General features: G+C 39.1%; 1 protein-coding gene across 1 annotated transcript in view; it reads left to right on the plus strand.

Annotated features, from left to right (window-relative positions):
* Window positions 1-17353, plus strand: part of ptprz1b (protein tyrosine phosphatase receptor type Z1b) — a 58738-nt gene that overhangs the window by 29998 nt on the left and 11387 nt on the right. The window contains exons 3-14 of the mRNA XM_067582550.1: window positions 5318-5497; window positions 7878-8029; window positions 8139-8234; window positions 8342-8408; window positions 9191-9348; window positions 10514-10664; window positions 12215-12399; window positions 13522-13648; window positions 13734-13786; window positions 14100-14600; window positions 14830-15004; window positions 15626-15856. Of these exons, the coding sequence (XP_067438651.1) occupies window positions 5318-5497; window positions 7878-8029; window positions 8139-8234; window positions 8342-8408; window positions 9191-9348; window positions 10514-10664; window positions 12215-12399; window positions 13522-13648; window positions 13734-13786; window positions 14100-14600; window positions 14830-15004; window positions 15626-15856 (2076 nt within the window). The remainder of the gene's footprint in view (window positions 1-5317; window positions 5498-7877; window positions 8030-8138; window positions 8235-8341; window positions 8409-9190; window positions 9349-10513; window positions 10665-12214; window positions 12400-13521; window positions 13649-13733; window positions 13787-14099; window positions 14601-14829; window positions 15005-15625; window positions 15857-17353) is intronic.

Below are 17353 nucleotides of genomic sequence, written 5' to 3' on the forward strand. Positions count from 1 at the left end.
AATCTGCAGCCAACTTTGACTGAGTGAGCTCTTATTGCAATCTTAACTCATAACCCAGTGAGTTTTTATTTAAAAAAATGTTTAAGTTACATTTCAGTGGGAATTAAATATGGAAAATTATGTTAGTTGTCTTTACATTACAGTAGCATTGAGCTGTTTCCTTTTTCTTGTGTGATGTTTCTCTAGTTACATTCTGAGCAGAGTTAGTAGAAGACTTGCTGGTTGACAGATCCACTTGTTAGACAATTTGACAGGAAAACTCTGATAATGAAATTGGAGAGTAACTTATACTGAAGGGATTATTAAATGTCAAAATATGATAAACTACTTTTATTTTTATATGAATATTGATGAAGGGTAAAATGTCATGTCAGAGGGAGCACTCCCATAATGTTTTTCTGCTTGAAATGTTTTGCTTTGATTACATTCAAATCAAAACTGAATAAAGGTCAAAGAATAAAAAAAACAGGACAAATTGATTAACATGCTTTACCACATTTTCTGGCTCACTACAGAGTGTTTCACCACTTTATCAGGGACAGTTGTGTTGTATGCTTCATCTTTTATCTTTATCTTACAACACAAGTAGATATCTCTAGCTAGTCAGGCTGTTGGTCATGTGACCCTTGGTTTGCAGGAAATGAGAGTCTCCCAAACCCAACCTGGTGATTCAGAATTATAGTTGAATCTGCCTTATTTGTGGGTAGAGTAAAGGAATTAGTGCTGAAACAATTTGTTGATTAATTGACTAATTGATCCGCCAATTATTAAGCAAAAATCACAAACAATCACTGGTTCCAGCGTCTCAAATGTGAGAATTTGTTGCTTTGCCTTTTTAATATTATTATTAATTGAATATTCTTAGATTTTGTACTATTGGACAATATTATGATGGGCATGTTAGACTATTTCCTGACATTCCTTCAACTAAACCATCACTTGATTCATTACAAGAGAATAAAAATTCATAATGGAAATAATCAGTTGAATTTCAGTGAATGTATGAATGTATCTAAATGAATGTGGCGAGGATTTAAAAAATGCTACATCTAAAACCTCTGGGGGCATGAAATGAGGTTAAACTATTCAACCGCTTCTGGTCGATCGTGCGAGCCAGACAATGTTGTAGATTCAAAAGCACCACTGCGGGTTAAAGTCAACCAGCAGCCGCTTTCTGCTTTTAATATTTGATACATATTCAGCTATTTTTGCCAGCGGTGAAGCAAATAGAAGCAGACAGTCCCCCAAAAAAGTCAAGCCCTACACTATTCAATTCAATAATCCTGCATGTTTTCTGAACAGTTAGCTCGCTCAGCAGTGCAGAACCTTTTCACACAGGGTGAAATCGACGTGTGTGTGTGTGTGTGTTTGTGTGTGTGTGCATGGGTGCTGTCCAAGGGAGCTGAATTGGTGTAAGCGTAGGTAGGAGAAAGACAGATGCATGTGTGTGTGTATGTGCCTGCACTTCTTTGTATATCTGCATAAAACACACTTCTGCAGAGAGTGCATGTACACACACACATCTTTTTCTTTGTTTCTTGACAGATGTATAGATGGAGAGATATGGAGTGACAAGATTGAATCAGCTCAGTTTGTCTTCAGGAAGCCGTGTAAACTAAAGGATTTTTTTTCTGTCTCCTCCTTTCCTCTGAGTTCCCCTCATCGTTGGCCCTCTTTCTGGATCTTTCTTCCTCCTTTTCTTTCCTCTTATCTATCACCCCATCTTCTCCCTGTCCTGCTATTTTCTCCCTACCCCTTCTTTTTTGTCTCATCTATTTTTTTCCTCCCATCTCTACTTGTCCCTGGTCTTTATCACCTCCTCCTCCTCCCTCTGCTCCTCTTTCCAGTCTTACCTTTGTATTCTCTGCTGCTCCTCTCTTTGTCCTCTGTGCACTCTCCCTCCCTCTCTCGACTCACCTCTCTTCCGCCGAGAGTGAGGGTTGAGCTAAAATGATCAGGGTGTTGTGGTTAAAGAGCAGCAACAGCAGCATAAGGTGTAAATGGTTTATGTCTCAAACACTTTTACAGCTGACTGCTCTTTTATGAGCACAAAGTCTTCAGAACGTTTCCAGATGTCTCCTTTTTTTTCTGTCTTTTGTGGAGTTACAGCTTTAGTTTATGGATAAAAAATGAATTGGATTTACATTTTTAAACATATAATGATGTGAAATTGGGTTATTTTCATCCTGACAACTTCACAAATGTACATAAATGAAATACCAAACTCTGAACATGAGTATAAAAAATCTTCCCTGAGCTTGAAATCTGTGATGTGATCTGTTCTGTCTGTCTAAAAATGTTTTAACATTCAGACAGAGCAAATATATAAAAAATATACATTTGGAAGGAGAAAGCACAAAAGCATGGAGAAAAATATAATAATGTAATACTGATCATATTGCTTTTTTTAATCAAAATTGCACACGGTCGGCTTTAAAAGTCTCCCATATGAATCTGACAACAATAGGTACAGGATTCTCGCACCGGCAGCATCAGCAGACTTTATTCTGGGAGTTCTGTGAAAAAGCAAGTGGAACTCAGAGATATGAAATGTAATTTCCGTATTTAATCATCGAGATTTTAGTCCTTGACTGAGTGCGAGTGGATTTGTGTGCAAGTGTGTTTATGTAACTAAATGAGGACAGGAAAGTCTGGTTTATTTTTTAAGTCCTTTCTCCAACCTGTCAACTACTTGTTTTCATGGGGGCGTTATGTCAGAGGAGTAACTGGCTGTTTATGTGATATGATATTTGTGTGTTATGATGCTAACGGATGAGGCGGCAGAGGCCAGATCTGGTCACTGACACACTGACAACCCCCTGTCATTTTCACCAGCACTCACACATGCACTGTGCTAGCACAAAATATAGGTAAAGATGGAACTGGCGAACATCTCGTAATTAAATTGTACAAACAGCTTCTATAAAAACACATACAACTCTGACAGAAAACAATCAAACATGTCCATAATTCTGTTTTGACCTGTATTTGTAACATTTCCCTTAAATCAATGAAACGTCAGCTGTCATTTTCAGTGCTTGAAGGAGCAGCGCTTTTGAATTATATTGAAGTAAGCGAGCAAATGTTTGTGTGTGTGTTTTTGTGATTTGGGTGAACTGACCAGCTTTCACATTATGCTGCTACATGAAAATCAAACAGATCAGTCGTGCTGTGTGACGCTTCATGATTGATGTGCATCTTTTACACTAAAAGCTCTTATCTATGACAGATTGGTTGTTAACTGTGGACCGAATACCCTCTGAAGGTTGACATTTTAACAACCACTATCAACCAACCAAAAATGTAGAAAAAATGTAGTTTGTATTTTCACATCACACACTTGAACATTTGTGAAAAGGCAAACTGAAAGCTATTCCAAACGTGTCTAGAAGCCACAGTATTACAAGAGGAAATTAAACAACTGTTGCATGTTTGATTGACTTTAAAGTGCACAGAACTGGCTCAACTTAATGAACATTTTCACCATAAGCCTCAGTCTGTTTTGACAGGTTCAACTGTTGCTGCCAAACCAGGCAGAAATACAACAAAGTTGAAATTGATTTTGTTGAACTTGGGTCAAACAAGGTCTCCCTCTCTCTCTCTGTCTCTCTCTCTCTCTCTCTCTCTCTCTCTCTCTCTCTCTCTCTCTCTCTCTCTGACACACGCAGACACACACGACAAAGAATGTAAAGCCGATACCTGTTAAGTCATGTGTGACCAATTACAGTTAAAACATCTGCTCTGACCTCATTAGACCCATTGTCTTTATTGTTTACTGTAAAACACACACGCAAATGACAAAGCACTGAACAGGACGCTTCAAATGATGAGTTTCCATCATAGAGTCTCAGAGTGAGTCTGCTCTCTATATCTGCTTGTGATAATGTAGATTATTAGAAATACAGGCATTGAGTCAGACAGAATGACAGAATGATCCCTGGCAGTGTTTTGTTTAGTAGCGATTCTGTGAGTGATAAAAACTGTGACTTGAATATTGAGCAATGACATAAAGGATTCCTTTTTTTTTCATCTGAAATCAGTATTGTGTCCTAATCGTAGGAGGATATATACTGTACTTTTGAAGCATTTTTTGTTCATTCATACAGTGTATTATCTATCAGTCTTCCAATCTTCTCTATTATGAATTTACATCAGAAATATTATGTAGCATAATGAATGCAGTTAAGGTGAGTTTACTGTGAGTTTTCCCTGAATGTGTCTGGAGGAAACGACTGAATGTTAAGAGCGGATGAATGAACACATCTGCTCATATGAAGACGAGGAACCGTTTGCGGGCTGCACATAAACACATAGAGCTTTTCAGTATGTACACAGGTAACTTGTACTTGTGAATAATATTTTACACACCCATGCACAACACTGCATGTTATTAAATGTGAAGGGATTACATATATGTACTCTAAAAATAAATAAAAGCACACGCATGAATTCAGTAAACGTAGATGGTGTGATATGCAGTCATGAATAAATTCACACACACTGCATGTCCTCTTAAAGATTTTAAAGCAGCAGCTGCGACATTTAGCAAAACATTTTGTAGTGAATGAATTTCTTCTGAGCAATACAAAAAGAAAACGTCAGCTTTGCTTTTCTTTTTATGCTGTTTTGATTAGGAGTTTTTTTTTGTGTGTGTGTGTGGCATGCTGGGCTGAAAATTTAGCTCGTCCTGATGCTGTTTATTCTTTTACATTATTCATGTGAAAGCACAGCCTTGTTAAAACACATGCACACACACCCACACACACACGACATCAATAAGATTAAAGAGGATTCATACTGTGCGTTCCTAAAAAAAAAATCACAAATACATATTCACACACAAAGATCATCAACAAACAATATAAGACATGCACGCACACACACAAACACACACATGCATAGTGGGCTAGGATGACCTGAGGCCAACCAGTCATGTTTGACCTGCAGTTTGACCATCTGCCCTTGTTCGAGCTCAACTCGTTTAACAGACTGCATTCTGTTTGTAAACAGCACTGCCACTGTAAACAGCAAAAAAAAATGTGTCTAAATGTATTTTACAAGCACATAAAGGGCTTATATGGTAATATGATAATTGCTAGACTCTCTCAGTCTAGCATTTTACATCGAGAGATTAATCTGCTTTATTGCTTTTTGTCACGAAACAGTAAGGGGCTGCTGTACTTCTAGAGCAAACACGGCTAAGCTTTCAGAATTTCTGGTGACAGCGAGTGGTGGAAGAAGTGAAACCAGCTTTTAGGGATTTTGTAAATTTCAGATCTCTGTCTCTTCATTTACCCACCAATATCTTCATACACAGGTGCCCTGAACCAGCGTAACTGGGGTAAGAAGTACCCGTCCTGTAACAGCGCCAGGCAGTCTCCCGTGGACATCGACGAGACGTTCACCCAGGTCAGGCTGCAGTACCAAAACCTACAGCTAGAGGGCTGGGACAAACTGACGGCAGAGTCCACCACCATCCACAACAACGGGAAGACAGGTAAGTCAATGCTTTCCCGCTCTCCTTCGCTGCACAGACTTGTTTTCTGAATTTTAAGAAATAACTCTTAGTGATCGATATGAATTCCAAGTATGAAATGTCTTCTTATTTGACCATGACCATAACTTTCCTACAAACTAAACCAAAGATGTTTACCCGTCTAAACAAACTGTTATCTTTTTTCAAGACCATTTCAAGCTGCTGTCTTATATTCAAGTCTATGGTTGGCTTATTTGGTAATGAGATCTGAAATCTAAGCAGTGCAAAGCGGGAATTGGAAGTATGGAAAGTAGGTTGTAATTCTGTGTGTGTCTGTGATAGAATTTTCAAATTTTTGATATATTTCATTAAAAACAAATGAAGCCATGTTAGTAATGTCATCCTGCAGGAAATCACATCCCATGCTGTTTTACTTACATTGAAACATGAGCGACTTGTAAGATTTTCTTTTTCTTTTCAACTCCACACAAGAGCATATTCAATCATCATCATCCAGAGGAGGAAGATATTCCGTAGATTCAATCTATGAACATGACTTTGACATCATTCTGCTGCTGTAAAACACAACATCTTAATCCTTGGATGTGGAAAGAAGCTTAACTTTCAAGACGTAGAGAAAAAAAAAAAAGATTCAGAACATGGAAGTTAATGGAGGAGAGAAGCAGTGAGGATTTAAGGGGGAAGAAGTCAGACAAACAAAGAAAAGAAAAGGAGACCAAGTAATTGAGAGAGAGAGAAGCAAGCAGAGGGACAGCACTACAGAGAGATCATGTGGAGAGAGACGGGAGATCGATGTCGGGATGCAGAGATGAAACTGAGCAACAGAAAAGAGGCAACAAAAGAGCAAGAGGAAAAAATGTATATAGAGACAAGTAGCAATAGAGAAAAATGAGGAGGATGTGAGGAGACAGTGAGAGGAAAGGCAGAGTGAGGAGTGATGTCTGGCCTGATAACAAATGAAAGCTGTCTGAGCTATCATCACCATCTTTTCAATACGGCCAAGGCTGTGTGTGCGTGTCCTCTATACGTTAATGGTCCTAGAATTAATCTCCTTTTCTTCTCTGTGAAGTCACGAGAGGAAATTGCATATTAGAACAAGCAAGATATTATGTGAGAAATATACGGACTGTGCAGTCTCACTAAACTGAATGTCATATCCTGTTGTGAGTTATTATCCTTCAAGGCAAACCGAGCATTTGAATGTTGGACATACATAGAAAACTGCTCATTTGTGCCTCCAAGAGGTAAATATAAAGGGATAAAGAGGACTTGAGGGGAGTTTTATTGTCGCTTTGTTTATGAGAAGCACATTAAAACTGCCACATAACAACGAAAGAACAAGTTGTCACTATTTTCCAAAATGTGGAACTATTCCTTTAATGGAACAGTTATTCTCCAAGTTAACACATTAGGTGAAGTAATATTACCTAATGAGAAACAAACATGACTGATAACTTGTGTTATCTTGAAACACCCTCTAGGGGCCATTAGACTAAAGGAACGTACACACTTCCAGCTAGTTTGGACCCAGAGGAACTCATCTCAGAAACTTTAAGTCCCTGTTGTGCAGTCTCATTTGCATTTCCACCGCATTTTAGGAACCAGGTAGATCATGCAAATTAGACCCATGAGGAATTAAAAAATTACAGCCGTGCTTGAAACACAACATTCACAACAAGGAAAAACGACACAGTTTTGTCCTGTTCTTTGTATTTTTTACTGCTGCGTGAGTTGGATGTAAAGAATGAATGACAAGGAGAAATGCAGAGGAGGAAAATGAAACTAAGAGCTTCTGTCTCCACAGTAAATCATTTATTGAGCGTTTGATGGTTATTTGTTTGTGCTTTAGTACATAACCGCCATGAGACAATCAGAAAATAACGTTTTATTTCTCTCGTGTTTGTTCTCTCTGCCACCACTCCGTCTTTAGTCAGCTCGCTCGCTCTCTCTCTCTTTTTCTCTCTTCTTTTTTAGAAAGAGTTGGGAAGCCGAGAACAAAGTCTAACTTTACTTTTAATGCTATCAAACGAGGAGAAATGTCCTCCCCTCATCCTAAACTGATCCTAAATCAATACTAGAATACTTCAGCGGTGCACAAGTTGAAGCAGCTGTGCTGTGTTTGTTTGACCAATCAGCAGTGGTCATCCCTGCAAATCCCCTGCAGTCGAAACGCGGCTTTAATTTTAGTCTTTAGCACATATACATTATTTTTCATGGGTGTTCCTGGCATTTTGTCGATTATTTCAATCAATACAGATGACAATATATCATTTTGCAAATCAACTCTTCATTTGCATTTAATGGACCTTCCCTTATTTGATCTGTAACCTTTCTAAACAAGAGGATTTACATTTATGCTGAAGTGCTGTGTGTGTTTTAGTGGCCATCAATGTGGATGGAGAGTTCTTTGTGAGTGGAGGAGGCCTGAGCTCCAGGTTTCGTGTTGGTAGAATCACTTTCCACTGGGGGCGTTGCAATGCAACTTCAGACGGGTCTGAACACAGCCTGAACGGGATGAAATACCCTCTTGAGGTAAAAAAACAAAACAAAACATCGCTCTATCCATAGATATATTTACCATAATTACATTTGTCATGAACTTTGCATTCAGCTAACCTACCTGTTTGTTGCTCTCGTTCAGATGCAGATCTACTGTTATGATCCAGATGACTTCCAAAGTCTTGATGAAGCCATCAGGCAGGGAGGGAGGATCGCTGTGTTGGCTGTGCTCTTCGAGGTAGGTCGACCTGTTGATTTGTTCTTCAATATTAGGGATCAGTCTGTTCCTCCTCAAACAAAGACTGAAATGAAATCCACTATAGAAGCTTATGTTCTTGTCTGCAGGTCAGCCTGGAAGACAATGAGAACTTCATTCCTGTTATAGAGGCCGTCAACACTGTCAGCAGGTTTGGTAAGTCAACTCTACCTCTATCCTCAATAAAGAAAGTAGCAAGGTGCAGACAGGGACATAATAAGGCCTTCAACTGGAGGGCTTGTGTTTAAAATACCCTGTTTGGGTAAAGATAAGTCTAGAGCAACACACTGAACCTGCTAGCTCCAGGGATGCTAACATCTGACCTTCTACGAGTACTGTTTCTGTTTATTAAAAGGTTGCAGCAAGAAAACAAATTGATGTAAATTTGTTTTCATCAGGCAAAATCATTAAAATTCAATCAGTGAAAGGAGCAGAATAATGATTGCCTGGACGAAAGAAAAGCTAAATATAATGTTTGTTTCCAACTATGAGCACAACAAAGCATTTCTGTAATCAAGTAAACAAAGCAACAGGAAATTCAATAAATTCTAAAAATGAACACTACATTAGTCTGAGACCATGTCATCCTATCTTTTGGTGTACAAAATTCCACACAACTAGTAGCTACATTTCCAAAAATAAATAGTGGATTTAATAAAATGTTTGCTAGCAGGAGTGAGTGAGGTCAGTATTCAGTTTCATCATGCAAGAGAGAGATCATACAGAAATACTGGAAACATTATTGCACAAAAAAATGATGCTTTTCTCTCCTAAATGATAGAATTATACATCTCTGACTGGCTTCCAGTGAAACTCATATTTACATATCACACACTGAACATACAGTCTGACATTTCTATAATGCTTGATTCACAGCATGGGACAAAACATTTGTTTTTTGTGACACTGATTTTTTTTGTTGTTTTTTTTTTCACCAGGTAAGAGCGGGTCGATGGAAGCTTTCACCCTGCGGTCCCTGCTGCCCAATAACACAGATAAATACTACATCTACAACGGCTCACTGACTGCCCCTCCCTGCTCAGAGATGGTAGAATGGGTCGTCTTTAAGCACACTGTGGCCATATCGGAAACACAGGTCAGTAGGTTTATCACACATACATATATATACAAGTGAAGACACACACACATTTCTTTCTGACACACATCTATGTAAATAATGCTTTAGCTGGAATGTTTTTCATTCACTGTCCTGCTGAGAGTCAAAAATGATTTTTATTTACTTTAGATCTTTATCTGAATTTACCTTTTAAGCCTTTTACAGCACACTGCATTACATCAAAGAGCCATGAGGAAAAAGCTTCCTTTAAAATCAGTTGAAGCAGCTCTAACAACTAAATTGCTGTAGCATCATTTCTGATGGAAGCCTGCAAGCTTTATGATGCAACTTTTGAACTGCGAATATTCGACACATGGCAGTCTTTTGAAATAATGAATAAAGAGAGGTTCATATTGTTAGTTTTTTTGCTGTATTGGCTCTTGTAAAAGTCATAAAATATTTAGGCTTTAGGTTCAATTTGAAAACAAACATCGACTCCAAAGTGTACACTGCTGTTGCCTGTGGTTGTTGTGGCTAGTTTCAGGTCAGCTGTCTTTGACATCTATGCACAAAATAAAAACAAACTGTCCCATTGAAATGATGCAATGTGACATCTTTAGTCCAATTTTAAAGTAACAGAATAGTTTTTTTGCAGTGGCATGATGAAAAGGCCTGTCATGCAGAGTTTGAATAGCGCTCATAGCAACAAGGTGACACTGTAACATTACTGCAGTTTGCTTCCAGCCTGCTGATGAAGACGTTTAAGGACCGTTGAGGAACAGCGACTTTGGATGAAATCATCTTTGTAATAATCATTAATTATGTAGCAGAATAATGGAGAGTGAATGAGGTCACTACAATGGTTGTGTGTACAGTGTACAGTACGTACATATATATGTGTGTGTGTGTGTGTGTGTTTGCATGAATGAAACGGAGGTGGCAAGGCATGACATTTTAGCTCACCACATTTTACTTCACCAAAAATAGAGCAGCGCTGTCTCTCTGTCTTTGCCTGGCACCAGCACAAACCTCTTAAGCACACAAACACACACACACACACTTACAGTTTGAGGTTTATTTTGGCAGCTGAATATAAACAGGAAAGATGCAACAGTCATTTCTTTCCTTGGTTTCAGATGTCACTTTATTTCTGTTCAACCTCTCTCTCTCTGTGTCTGTATGCGTGTCTCTCGGTGTCCCCCAGATTGAGGTGTTTTGTGAGGTGATGACCATGGAGCAGGCTGGATATGTGATGTTGACCGATTACCTGCAGAACAACTTCAGGGAGCAGCAGCAGCAGTTCATGGGTCAGGTGTTTGCCTCGTACACCGGAGTGGAGGACGTGCTCACGCCCAGTACGTCATCACCCACCCAAACATAATGTTCACTAATTGTTTGTTTCACTTTTATTTCTATTTTTACACACATGTTAACTCAGTTTGATTCATTTCAGGTAGGGAAACATGCTGTACACAAAGATAGAAATCTGCTGCTCACATTCATATCATTTTTACAACAATATAATCTTATATTATTAGATATAATATCTGTTGTAATAATATATCAATAGTATGCCCTTTTATGGAGTCCACTTAACCTCAGTGGAATGTAAGCATGAAGAAAAAAATCAATTCTAATGTGATTTTCTAAAAAGAAGAACATGAACCCAAAATCATAAGCAGGAGAAATAATACCGTAATAAACATCATAAGCAGAACAAATGAAATTGTAACCAATTTCTCTAATTGTTCTACGAATTAACTAATTTACATTCTCTGAACAATGTTGCTGCTTTTACATGTTTCCCACTGTTGCTCCCAGTTTTATTTTTGTGTCAATCTTATATTATGTTTTCTGTGCTGAGCCTCTCGTAGTCTCGTTGACCTATGAGACCTGAGAACTGAAAGCAAAGGTGGAAAAGACACGAAAAAGAAAATCTTGTTTAAAAATAATGATTTTCACGTAGTTTATTATTTTTCCAGCTTCTTTTTTTAAGCTTTCTGCTTGGAGCTGAAAAGTCATGTGCCATCACTCTCCTGCTCACAGTGAGTTTTAGTCATTAAACAGGCCAGAAAGTAAGTTTTTGCCTGAGACACTGCTATTGATCATCTCCCCACAGATACAAGCTTGTTATGATTTTGTGCTTGAGATTTTTTTTCCTTATTAGGGCTTTAAGAGTTCAACCCAGAATCTACTCTTCTCCAAATCTCTAAATCTTTTCACCTTACTAATTTATACTGTATTTTGAGCAACATGGTGGTGAAAATTGGATCCCCTCTTAGGGATCAATATAAATATAACATTATTAATCTTATTTTTTTCCACGACTGAAAATATTACCCATCTGCTGCTTTCTCTGTAGCTGTAACCCTGTCCTCCAAGGTCAGCCTACTCATAATCATCAAAATATATAATTCACTACGCTCTCCATCTTCATAAAGTCGACCCTCAAGTAAAGTGGGTCTTTTGGGTTGCCAGGGAGCTCGACTTTGTAGTTCAATGCCCCCTCTCCTCTCAGCGTAGGCAATTTATTTTGAAGCTCTTTTTGAAATTGAAATAAAGTATTCAGAAATTCAGAAAAGGGTCTTTTTGCCTGTAACAAATTTATGCACCCACTCCCATACACACACATACACACACACGTGCGTGCACACACACACACTCACCTCCTGAGCTGGGCTTTTTGAAATGTATTCCTGTTTTCTTCCATTTTCAATGCAGTCGATTAATATCAAGTTACCTTTAGCAACACTAAACTTAATGTTATATGTTGCAGCATTTCTGCTCTGTTCTTATTTAGATGTCCAGTTGTTGTTGTTTGTTTTTCATCTCCTTCTTGCATTTCATCCACAAAAATCAATACTTACAATTTTTACCGATCTTCCTCTCTTTCTGCCGTCTCTAGCCTGCAGCTTGGAGCCAGAAAACGTTCAGGCTGATGCCCAGAACGACACAACCATCGTGGTGACGTGGGAGCGTCCCCGCGTGGTTTACGACACGACCATCGACTGGTACACCGTCACTTACCAGAGGCTGCGGGGCCGAGACCAGATCAAGCAGGAGTACAGGACTGATGGGGACCAGGACGTGGTACGAAACATCTTAAAAACTGAACCCACACACACACACACAACGCACATCTTTCAAATAAATGTAAATTCAGCTAGTGTTATGGACCATTACCTGCACTCCACAGAGTTACAGAGGTCTCCTTCTGCAGCAAATATTACAGAATAATCTGTTAGAATTCTGTCCATCCATCAATCCATCCACTCTCCATCTGTCACACTCATGTTATGCCTGCTCTTGGAATCTAGATTGATCAAAGTGATTGATTGATTGACTGTTACAATCAATGTTGCCCTCTTAATGGGTCACTGAGTGTCCCTTAGTGTGACCTGCAATATCTGTGCATGTGTATTTGTATATACTGTATATCTGTGTGAGTCTGAGTGTAAGTGCACAAGCCTTTGCATGTGCTGTATGTACCTCACAGTTGTCAATATTCAGATCAACTTACAATAAAATAATTGAATCACTTCTTTAAATTTGCATACTTTATGTGTGTAAATGCATGATTCATATTTTGATATTACATAGTTTGAAGTTCTTATTTTATGTTATTTTATGTTCTTATGTTGTTTTCAGTGTAAGTTTGGTAGTTTTATTTAGTTTTTAGTCTTTTATATGTACGTTTTGTGGTTATTTTTCAAAGGTTCTATTTATTAATGAGGGATTACAGTGATACTGTTTTACATATATTTGTAGCTTGTACTTGACAATAAATCGTGCAGTGTATTATTAAAAGTGTAACATCTTTTACTACAAACATAGAAAATGAAAACACTTAATAAAAACCCAAAAGCAGAATTATTTATGATTTTGAAATTGTAAACCCAGCGGTAATGCAATATATATGAGATGCACTCAAGCACAATATAATAATAAAAAATAGAGCAAAAGGAATTAATGACATGCTGTTTATTAAGAGATTATTAAGAGAGTTTATAAGAGACCCCCCCCCCCCCCCCCCCCCCCCAAAAAAAAACCCCATTCAATTCCATGTTTTGAAGAAAGTCGTCAAAGATATTACATAATTGGAGTCTAAAACACCTTTACTATAACTATGATTATGTGATTTTAAAATCTGTATTGAAAGTTGAAGGACATTTCACAGCTGAGATATTTCAATTTACCATTGTGACTTTACAGGGAGCCATCATCCCCAGCCTGCTGGCCAACAGTAGCTACGTGGTTCAGGTGGTGGCTGTTTGTACCAACGGACTCAGAGGACGATGGAGCGACCAGATTATAGTGGACATGCCGTTAGAAGACCCCGGTACAAATAAACTCACACACACAAAGAGCATATATTTGAATCCACTATAATAGTAAGTAAGTCTGTATTTCTTTCCTCTCTGTAGAAAGCGATTCAGATCCTGACACTGTTTCTCAAGACTCGGAGGTCAACAGGGAGGTAGGTCAGTCTGTGTTTATCTGTGGTTTCACCGGATGCCACTCTGCATGTTGCTATTCATTTTGCAGAATTATTTTGCAGAGCTGAAGTTTCCCTGCATTCAATCATATCAGTGAACCTAATTATTATGGAAATTATTGTAATTATGTCAGTTGCGGCTTGTCTTTGAGTGTTTGGAGAGCAGCACAAAAGGCTATGTGGGACCTTCCAGCATGTTTATGAGAGATTACAAAAAAGAAAAAGACTGTGATACTCACAATAAAGCCTCCTGTGACACAAAACTACATAATAGTGTTTTTATTTCTTGTGGTAGGTCTCATCTAAAGGCAGATGGGAGAAGCCAGAGAACCAGAATCAGGTGGATTTGTCTCCCGAGGGCCACAGCCCAGTGGAAGAAACCCCAGTGGAGCAGACCCGAGTTTACCAGAACCACCCCACACACCATACCCAGCCCAGAGACCAAACCCAAACAAACCAGAACCTCCCAGTCCAGTTCAGCACGCGTTCAACCCCAAAGACTCCCTCCGAGTCTGCCGTTCTACAGAAAACCCGACTCAACCAGAACATGAAAGACAAACCGGACCGAAGCGGGTCTAACGCCAATATTATGGACGAAAACCATATTGACGAGGACCAGGGGATCGCAACACAGCGGCCGTTTACTAATGCAGGTTTTGACGGCAACAGTGCAATCTGGGTGACTGAGGTGACTGAGCAGCCAGGCTTTCTGTTTCCAGTTGCTCGGACCACCACCCTGCCGACGATCCGCCGTCAAATCACAGAAGAGGCATCGTTGTCAGTGTTATCACATCAGGTAGTAATTACCTCTTTTTTTCTCCTCTTAAACCTAATTAAATGGAATAACTAATGTTTAAACAAATGATTGGGACATAAAATTTTAATGAGATCCTAAAGCACCAGAGCTCTATTTTTTAACTCAACCCAGTCCAAAGATTTGTCTCATGTTTTTGTGGTTTATTCAACCAGGAACTTCAATAAGAGCCACTCTGTTTGTTTTTATGCACTGCCTGTTTTACCTGCAGTCCGGGGATCATGGTCAACCAGATCAAAGTGGCCTCCCTTCTCCCCAGTCGGATCTCTACACCCCTCCTGTGGAAGACATCCAAGTCACAGATATCTTCTATGAAGACACAGACAACAGCTCTCCACAGGAAACCCTCACCTCCTCTCCAACAGTTTCTGCTGGTACTCTGCCAGGTCAGATTTGATTGGAAGAGCTTTTTCCTTTTCTGTACTCATGTTTAATCAAAAAATCTGTTGGTACTGCTACTGTAGGGTTTTGAGCAGTGCCAGGGAGCAATTTAAGCTCATGAATGCTTTAATAGGTACCAGCAGATTTTGGTCCACAGGACTCTTGCCACTTTACTTAAGTAGTAATTATTATAACAAATGGCTGGTTTATTCAATGACTATTTTTACTGATTTCTCCAGTGTTATTCAGTATATATTTTGTCAGCAAATTATGAATTTTGTTGTTGACATGAATCTCTAGATTACAGAAATTTACTCAAAGTGGTTTTCTTCATTTTTGGACTTTTTGTAGTAATATCTGGGTTTGTCCTGGCTGACCATATCTGTATGCACAACACAGTGATAAAAATTAATTCATTCATATGACATATCATGTGATGTGATATCTCAATATGTCACTTCACATGACAACCTACATCACTTTACATCTTTACATCATGGCACGTCGCCTACTTCACACCATTCGCTCTTCATGATGTGACATGATGACGGGATATTGGAGCACAACAGGTGTCACATCATGCATTATTGCACCAGCCGTGTTATTATGTGTATTTTGTCCCACAGGTAATCAAATGGACAAAGATACCATGCTGTCCTCTGAAGACAGTGACACCCCTGTGAACAAATCTCCCACAGAAACCATCACCTCAGTTTCCTCCACTCCCACCTCCCCTCTGTGGATTACAGAAAGGACGGCAACAGCTAGCAACACCCTCGCTGATTCAGTCTACAAATCATTCACCTCCTCCTCTCTCCTCAGGGTGCTGATGCATACGACCCAGCCCATGTTCAACGGTAAGATGAAACACCCAAGAACAGCCTTTCATAGCATGACCCTGGGCTTATGCTTGTACAATATATTGTGCTCTCACACCTTTCAGACATATTATACAATTTTTGTTATATACTAGCGGTACTTTTCCTTACACTCCTCACACATTTTATTGTGTTGTTACATTTTTGGCTTTGGAAATATATATATCATATACTATAAGAAATAAATAAACCTTACATTTCCTGTTAAAGTGGCTGTGACTTTACAATATGCAGCATGGTATGAATAAATGTTTCTGGTAGTGGGTAGACAGCTGGGACATAATTGCGGTGGATGCTTGCCTTTCTCCTCTAATGGACCGCTACTGTTCAGCTAATCACTGCTACGCTCTGTGAAGATGGTGGCATTTTGTATAGTGGCATGCTGTTGTTAATGTCAGTGGTGGTGGTGGTGGTAATGATGATGGTCGAAAAGAATAATGACGCTTTAATGATGATTAGAGCGGTAATCAGCAGCTTCCTGATTCTCAGATCTGCCCGTCAGAAATGACATATGCTTGACTCTTCCTCAAATCTTTCAGCATGTAACTCCACATGAGGTCATATTTTTCCTGGCTTTGTATAATCTACTTGAATCCACTCAAGCTTTGTGATTGGCATCTTTTTTTGGACTCCTTTGGGTGTGCATTCTTTTCTGTGGCTCAAGGGCGCACTCTGGTGGTTTGTTTTTTTCTTCTTCTGTCCTTACAGAATGCGGGCTTCACTTCATCTTGAAGGTGCCTCATCTGTTTGCCTTCACCAAGTTGATTTATGACATCTCTTCAACCAGGAATTCAATCATTTCCTATATCTGACTCTCTTCTTTCAATTTGTGTATGGTTTGGGCATGATTATGACCGAGAGCTCTACATCTGTTCAGTTTTTTTTAGACATTCGCTTTGGCTTTTCTTGCAGTGCATAAACCCACGTCCAAGTTTAAGGAGTCAACTATTGCCCAGTCCTCTGGCTTAACAGATATCTTGCCTAGTGGAGTGATAGTCAACCCTGCAAACCCTGCAGTCTCTATCGCAGATGGGGGATTCTCCGCAGATTCATTCAGTGTCACGCCTCCATCACTCAACCCTTTTAATGAATACACCAGCATTTTACATCCTTCTCCTCCTTCCCTCCCTGGTGATAAGAGGAGTGCCATTATCTTTCATCATAATGAGAAGCCCTCTGAAGAGCACTCTATTGTCTCTGAGATCTCTACCACTTTGGGTTCAAAGGCTCACTTAAGTGCTGCATACTCTCTTTCTCTGTCTCCTGATTATGACTCGAGTACAATCAACTCATCAAAAACAAACACTGTCAAAGGAAATACCCGAAATACTTCTCTTACTCAAGCTGACGGTAGGATTCACGATGGTTTGAACATCTTAGCACGTCCCCACAATGAAGAGGAGGCCAGAAAAGATAGACAAAAAGGAGATCACATCTACACTTCAGTCACATCTTACTCTGATTCTAAAGGTTTGA

Source organism: Thunnus thynnus, chromosome 23, assembly GCF_963924715.1.
Source record: "Thunnus thynnus chromosome 23, fThuThy2.1, whole genome shotgun sequence".
In the NCBI taxonomy this organism is placed as follows: domain Eukaryota; kingdom Metazoa; phylum Chordata; class Actinopteri; order Scombriformes; family Scombridae; genus Thunnus; species Thunnus thynnus.